Source organism: Hydractinia symbiolongicarpus, chromosome 1, assembly GCF_029227915.1.
Source record: "Hydractinia symbiolongicarpus strain clone_291-10 chromosome 1, HSymV2.1, whole genome shotgun sequence".
NCBI lineage: Eukaryota > Metazoa > Cnidaria > Hydrozoa > Anthoathecata > Hydractiniidae > Hydractinia > Hydractinia symbiolongicarpus.
In genome coordinates, this window is record NC_079875.1 from 31,338,390 (window position 1) to 31,346,398 (window position 8,009).

The 8,009-nt window shown below is 30.5% G+C and overlaps 1 protein-coding gene across 1 annotated transcript; it reads right to left on the bottom strand.

Moving 5' to 3' along the window:
• Nucleotides 1-224: 224 nt before the first annotated feature.
• On the bottom strand, nt 225-6,157 carry LOC130649531 (E3 ubiquitin-protein ligase TRIM56-like). Its single transcript, XM_057455827.1, has 6 exons — nt 5,745-6,157; nt 5,383-5,665; nt 4,021-4,940; nt 3,898-3,946; nt 3,599-3,651; nt 225-1,245 (listed from the first exon to the last, which is right to left on the bottom strand). The coding sequence occupies exons 2-6, from the start codon at nt 5,637-5,639 to the stop codon at nt 776-778; spliced, it is 1,749 nt and encodes a 582-aa protein (XP_057311810.1). The 5' UTR covers nt 5,640-5,665; nt 5,745-6,157; the 3' UTR covers nt 225-775.
• Between the last annotated feature and the right edge of the window lie 1,852 nt (nt 6,158-8,009).

The following is an 8,009-nucleotide window of genomic DNA, read 5'->3' on the forward strand; positions in this document are numbered from 1 at the left end:
ATACAGGATAATTGTAACTTAGGGTCCACAACCTCGTCTGAGGTTCTTTGTATTTTGGCCGTATAATTGATAAACGAGGCATTTAAAAGAGACAAATGTCTTATATATTTGTGATTCTTTGTGTTGATACAAGATAATTGTCATTTAGGGTCGACAACCTCGTCTCAGGTTCTATATATTTTAGTTGTAAAATTGCTTAAGGAGGCATTTCAAAGAGACATGTATTTGCGATTTTTCGTATTGATACAAGATAATTGTCATTTGGGGTCAACAACGTCTGAGGTTCTATATACTTTATCCGTGGAATTGATAAACGAGGTAATGCAAAGTGACTAGTGTCATATAATTCCGATATATACATGTCAAGAAAACTTGTGTGGTGCTTTTTACGTTCTTGATTAAAAAAAAAGATTTGACGATAAGTCCAGAAAGAGCCAGTGGTGTTTCTTAAAATAAATTCTGTTTGAAATGTTTTTTCTAAGGGTTTATTCTGATACAAACCGCAATCCGTTCTTTTTGTCAAACTACTGAGGTGTCTTACTCACCACTGTTAGTAAAGATGACACATCCCAGCTAAAATTTTTGTATTTGATAAATTATATCTTCTTCCTCTTAAGAAGTCACATTTTAAAATTTGTGAACGTAAATTTATGAAATAAATAAGAAACCTATTCTACTATAACCTATAGTTCTAATAAAAAAGACGATATGTGCTTTTAATAATTTGCTTAGGTAAATTAAAAATTATAATTGTCTGAAAATTTTCTTAATTTCTCTAATGTTCTTGTAATAAACGTTTGATAGAGTTATTACGAGCAACATCATAAGCAGTTCTGTTCGAATTGTCTCGTATATTGACATCGATGTGTGGTATAGACAACAACAACTTCACACAATCAATATGACCATGAAAAGATGCACGAGATGCAAGATGTAATGGGGTGTAATTGTAACCGTTTAAATTGTTAATGTTTGTGACGTCATGATTAATTAAAACTTTCAAAACATCATGACGACCATTACATGCACTGTAGTGATATGCATTCGATTTAATTTTATCCACAGCATTCACATCGCTACCAGCATCAATCAAACATTTCACTATTGATGGTTTATTGTAACGTGCTGCTTCCATCAACAGTGTTCTGTCATAACTAAAACCTCTCATTTTAACGATACTTGGATGATCAATAAGAATTGTTTGAAATGTCTTGACATCACTATTTGCAATGATTTTTACAAGTTCTAAACACAAGTTATGTGGTATTAATTAAAAACAAAAATAACAAGGGTGTAAACTTTAAATAAAAATTATTGCGCTAAATGAAATAGGACTGAAGTTCGCAGTCGGCGCAAAATTTCAATAGGAATCTCTATTTCTAACCTCTTAAGTTTTAAGAACATTTATATAATCAATTGTCTAAAAATTAAAACTTTAGGAAAAAGTTTACTTGGGTTATGTCATTTTTCGTAAATAATAAAAATTAAACTCATCATTTTTTAAACTGATATACGACTAAGTGTAAAAATTTAAAGTGCGTATTTGATATTCTGTTTTATTATTAATGTAAATTCCCTGGAAACAAAGTTGCCGCGGGCGTTCGCTGTTGACTTGGGTGACATCTTTGTTCAATGTTTCCATTTTTTGCACACATTACTTTTATTTACAGTCCTCTGAAAGAAGAAAAACGCTGTTAGTTTTTATCCTCGATTTTGATTAGGTGCAACCTAACAGTGTGCAAATTTTATACCGCAAGTTTATCATATCTAGTGCGACTTATAAATTTTAAACTGCGAGTTTATCATATCTAGTGCCAGTTAAAAATTTGAAACTGCGAGTTTAACGTATCATAGTGCGAGTTACAAATTTTAAACTGCGAGTTTATCATATCTAGTGCCAGTTAAAAATTTTAAGCTGCGAGTTTAACGTATCATAGTGCGAGTTACAAATTTTAAACTGCGAGTTTAAAATATCTATTGCGAGTTACAAATTTTAAACTGGGAGTTTATCATATCTAGTGCGAGTTACAAATTTTAAACTGCGAGTTTATCATATCTCGTGTGGGGTACAAATTTTAAACTGCGAGTTTATCATATCTAGTGCGAGTTACAAATTTTAAACTGGGAGTTTATCATATCTAGTGCCAGTTAAAAATTTTAAACTGCGAGTTTAACGTATCATAGTGCGAGTTACAAATTTTAAAGTGAGAGTTTATCATATCTAGTGTGAGGTACAAATTTTAAACTAAAAAAGGAAAACAGAAAATAAAAATCATATAAAAAACGAACTTTTTTTATAAAAAGAATCTCCACATGCTCTTTCAAGCTACTCTCTTTTAAAAGCGCCTAATTATTGAAGAATAAAGATTTTGGGTGAAAGTTATTGAGAGCCAAGAGAATTTACATTTTGTATTGTTTTTACTTGACGACGAAAATGAGGTTGTCCTTAGTTTTAGAAACAACGATTTGAACCTAAAGTTGTTCTTTTGTTATTTGTATTTGCCAGAAAGGAAAGGCTCCTGTTCTTATAAAATTATTTATGTAAGAAAACCGTGGAAGTCGCTGCTTATAGCATGTATTTAGTCGATATTAGCAAGGAGTAATTTTACGGGAGCGCAGGGATGGATAGTTCAGTGAGGAATTATCATTAGTAGGTGTTACCTAGGGCGGCAGTTTTATTTGGATTCTCAAACAGTTTTTTTTTTAATTTTAAAAGTGGCAAGTGACATTACAGTAACACGGTGAGTTGTTAAGAATCAAAATGGAAGTAGGCAGACTGGCTTTGATTGGCTCACCAAGTATAAATATTTAGGGGGCAGTGTGAGAAGAAGTGGAGAAGAACATCTATTGTGCTACGAGTGGTGAAAATTGGAGTGATAGTACTACAGTAAACTACAAGTGATTAGAAATGGGATTGACAGTACTGTTAATCATCAAAAACTACATATAGGGACGAATAAATTAAGTCTAATTTCTGCGTAATGCAAGAGAACAAACCCCAGTCTTTCTTGCCTAAAATCTCTTTCAGCATATCGGTTTTATCTTAAAATAATTTGAATTTTGGTGGGAAAATTTTTTACAAAGCCTAGCGTACAGAAATGAACAGTACTATGCACAGTACACAGCAACAAGAAAAACTTTCAAAGTTGATGAGTACTTGGAGTTGATAGTATTGGAATAATACTTGTGCTTACGTTATTACAAAGGCAATATTTAAATTGTATGGAACAAATATGTAAACTACAAGTGGTTAAAAATGGGAATGAAAGAATAAACAAATACGAATAAACAAGTCAAATTTTTACGTAACGCAAGAGAACAAACCCCAGGCTTTTTCGCCTAAAATCTCTCTTAGCATATTGGTTTATCTTAAAATAATTTAAATTTTTAGGGAGGATTTTTTTTGCAAAGCCGAGTGCTCAAAACAGAACAGTTACAAGAAAAAATTGTCAAACTTGATGAGTGTTTTGAATTGATAGTATTGGAGTAATACTTTTGCTCACGTTAGTACAAAGGCAATCTGTTTTAGGTAGCAATACCAAAATTACTGGAGATTGAGAAAAATTAACCTATCTTCACTACATAAAGAACTTCATACCTTCGAAAGAGTAACTCTTCTTAACATGCTGGAAACCTTTTGGCTTTAAATCACTAAATAAAAACACTGTTCAATTATAGTGCTGCTATTTTTTTAATCTTTATCAATCTGTACAAACATTTAACAAACAGGCTGTAGAAATATTTTAATTGTATGTGACAAATATTGAAGCAGTTGTAATGATATATCAATCATTTAAAATAGTTCAATGACAACAAATTCTTATTCTGATCAATATAGTGGTGTGTATTAATGGTGTCAAGTAGCACATAACTCTTTGCGAATTTAAATATACTTACTTCTGTTGCTGTTTTTCAGAACGAGGATTTACATTTGGTTTCTCGTACTCTATAAAATACAATAAATTTTTTAAAATTCACACAATTTATGTTAGAACTTTAATTAATAAAATGAAAACTCACTTTTCAGACTTTCAACTAAGTTCATTAGATCAGTTGTTAATTGTGAATAGTTGCGTTGAGTTTCAACTTCATCAATCAAGTTTCTATAAACAGAACATTCATTGGGGTCTACTTCAACAGCGGTGACGTCATCAATTGAAATTTTCATTTTGCCCAACGGATTTGACGAGATATCCGCTTTGTTCATTTGATGAAGGTGTGAATTGAATGTTGGGATAGTTCTTGGAAACGAGGATAGCCTGCGAAGTTGTCGTTCAATTTCCAACTTTTCAGTAACTAACTCAAAATTAGATTTTAAATTAAAAGCTTGAACGTAATCTGTAAAATCTTGTACTTTCTTGTTGTCGACAAAACCATCACAAGTCAATTTTGCTTTAAATTCTTCAGATTTCTCATCGAATATCCGCAATAGATCTTCTTCTTCTTTATTTAACATTTTGAGATATTCTTCTAGTCGTATTAACTTTCTTTTTTTTAATTTTTGAACAAATACTTCCCTTTCTTTTTCTAAATTTGTTAGAGCGTCACTGTATTTCCTTGTTAACTTTTCCAACACCACTTTTGTTTCATCGAATGAGCTGATAAACGCTTGGAACCACTTTTTGGCTTCCAGTCCAAAATCATCAATTGTTTTTATTCTGTGATTCTTATGTTGTCTGTGTGTGCAATATACACATGTTAACAAATTTTCACAATCAATACAGACAAATTTTGCAAGCGAGTCATGTTGCTTACACAATGGTTGGAGTTCTTGCAGTTTTTGATTGAAAATGACATTGATATATGATTTGTTGGAACAAGAATGAAGATTTTGACATTTTTCACAGATCTTTAAACTGCATGTTGTACAGGAATAGCTGATTATCTGCATACATTTTTTACTTTGCTTACATAAAGATTTAACATTTTTACCAGGTGAACTATGGATAAAGTAAAATTAATTAATATTATTGAAAACACTCTATATAACCAAATTATATATCCTCATATTCCATTATAATGAGTTTCCTAACATATGCTATACACTTTTTATGACGACCATGAGTTGCTGTTTTTCTTACTTTGTTCTTATATTTTGAACACCTGTTATTAACGTTAAATTATAAATATTTGGTATAAAATTTCTGCTTTAAAATACCATTTTCCTATGTTTGTTATTTTTTTATGAAATACTTTCAGCTTTGTAATTTTTTTTCTTTGTTCACATCCAAATGAACTGAAATGTTAGGAACTAAAAAAATTTTCATAAAATTATGTCTGTGTTATTTCCATGCGCGTTTGTCTAAAATAAAAATTCCTACAATTACTGAGAAAAGTACAAAATGAGCGTTTTTCAGTATTATGTACATAGGATTAACTTACACTTTGTCCAAAATGCCAGTTAATGTGAACACCTTTACTAACGAGGATGTTGTTTGTTCCTGAGTAATTATTGTCTTTTCAGTACACCTCACTGGACAAGACAGTTCAGCACTCCCATCTTCCATAAACACTAAAATATCATCTAGACAATCTTGGCAATAAGTGTGTCCGCAGTTTAATTGTTTAGGCTGATGATAGGTGTCTAAACAAATCTTGCATTCCAACATCGCAGCAAGCTCAACTTTTGATAAAGCCATTTTATTTCAAAAATTTGGAAAATCTTCTAAAAAGTAAAATATTATAAGTATATTTTTTATTCATGTTGAGTGAGATTGTTCAGTATAAAAGTCGTAAGATATTACCCTTTACGTAAAATATGTCTTGGAATTATTTTTAAAATTATTTAACAGAAATATTCTAACTTTTTTTTTCACAATACCCATCAACTTACCACAAATGACACACGCTATAAATATTTAATAAAACAGTTTATTGATAATCTCTTTTGTTGCCATAGCTTGCATTCTCTTTTAAAAGTTCTTCATCGTAGAAGCTATGAGAGACTCCGTTATTCAATGCCTTTTAAAAGCTTATAGTTATCATATAATTTTAAGTAAAATCGCGGTAATATGTTATTCGATATTTATGTATTTTTGATTCTCATATCATTGAAAATCTTGTAATTCACATTTTGTAATTACGCCCATTTGATTTTAAATTTAATTGAAAATCAGAAATCAGAATTTTGATACAAATTCATTTTCTAATACTTTTTTATTTTGAAATCCAAAATTCGTAAATATCAAATATTTAAAGAAAAGAAAAAATGGAAATTAAAAATCATTTTTTCCCTACTTTTTGCATACTTCCATATAGTTTTTCATCAGCAGCATTCCATGAGGAGCTGAGATTTGTGCCCAATATTTTAAAGAATTCCTGGCACTGTCATGTAGTTGTTTTTGTTACCAGTATCGTCTCAATTGACCTTTGTTTGAAATGCGTCAATGTTACATTTCTTTTGTTGGTCCAGAACATTTGTTGACACTGTTCGACAGTCCATTATACAACACATTAAGAAAGGTTATTATTGGTTTAGTATTTCAAATTTCCGATTAACATTCAGAGGACAGGTTTGATGTAAATCTCGTTCCAGAGATTCTTAATCTCTTTGTATTGATTCTGTTCCAAAAATGATACTTAAAATTCTGAAGAAAAAATTAAAATTTGAACAAAAAGCAAAGAAACAGTAAACAAGTTCTCCTTGTGGGTTATTATCTTTTATCTAGTCCTTACAGAAAAGTATGACGTCGTTTTCCAGGGGATTGATATGTGTTTGTTGTTGCCGTGGTGTCACGAAATGCCTAGTAAATTAAATTTAGAAAAGTTCTTAAAAAAAGCTTTGTTCGTTTTTTTATAACTTCCATATAACACCTGAAATAGATCTACAAGGGAAAAGATAAAAAGATTTAAAAAGACGGCATGCGTTTAAGCAAAAGGTTATCTTCCTACAGTTTTCTTTTTTGTTATTATTTACACACTAAGCAAAAAGTCTTGCCTGTACAAAGTACAGATTTTAAATGAAAATTGTAACCACTCTTTCAAACCTCCTAATTTTTAATTTTTTCATATACCCAAGGATATTCTAACTTAAAATAATCTGGAAAATGTTTGGTACAGTTTATTTCTCAATTAAAAAGTTAATGGGTTTGTTGAATTAATACTTCTGGCACTTAATAGACCCTAAAATTTTATTGATTTATTTGTTGCATTTTAAAATATGACTTCTAGTGAATACGCTACAGATAAGAACGATTCTTTTTTTATCGGAAATCTTCGGAAAATGTCTTAGAAGTATCTCTGATCATTTGTAAAGCACGAGCAGAACATATTCAAAAAGTAATGCCTTGATGTACTTTAAAGGAGCCGCAAAATAAATTTTAAGAGAGAGAGGAATAAATATTACATGTCTAAAATCAGCTAAAGTTAATGCGTTGACAACAAATAAATACATATGTTCCATAAATATATATCTATATTTTTTTCCAACAATATTTTTAAAGAAAATTCATGGCTGTGTTAAGAAAAAATAAGTAAGTTTTAGATAAATAATATGCAGCACTGAATGATGTAAACACTAGGGCCTATACATAACACTAATTATTATTTCCTGCTGTGCAACCTCTTTTGTTTTGTTTCGCTTTTGTTATACACCAGCTGTTTCGTATAAATTCGAAACAGCAACTGTTGTTGAACCATTTCGCAACATAGAAGGTCATTGATAACCAACCAAGCTTAGCCATATTTGCTATGGGGGGAAGGGGGAATAAAGTGCCCGCGGCATTTTCATAATAACTTTTTAAATATTGGATGAAATTACCTGAAATTTTGTGACTTTTCCTAACTTTTATTTGACTTACGGAAAATAAATAAAAAATTTCAAAAATTGTCCTGTCAATGTCACTTTGTCCTTTTTGGCAGGTGGTCATATCAACTTTTTTATTGTAGTGCTAAAAATAACTGCTTTCTAAACTAACCAGTTGTATGAATTTTGGGATTATGTATGTGATAGTGACAAAAACTCATCATACAATATTGACATGCATACTGTGTCATTTGCAGACTGGAAT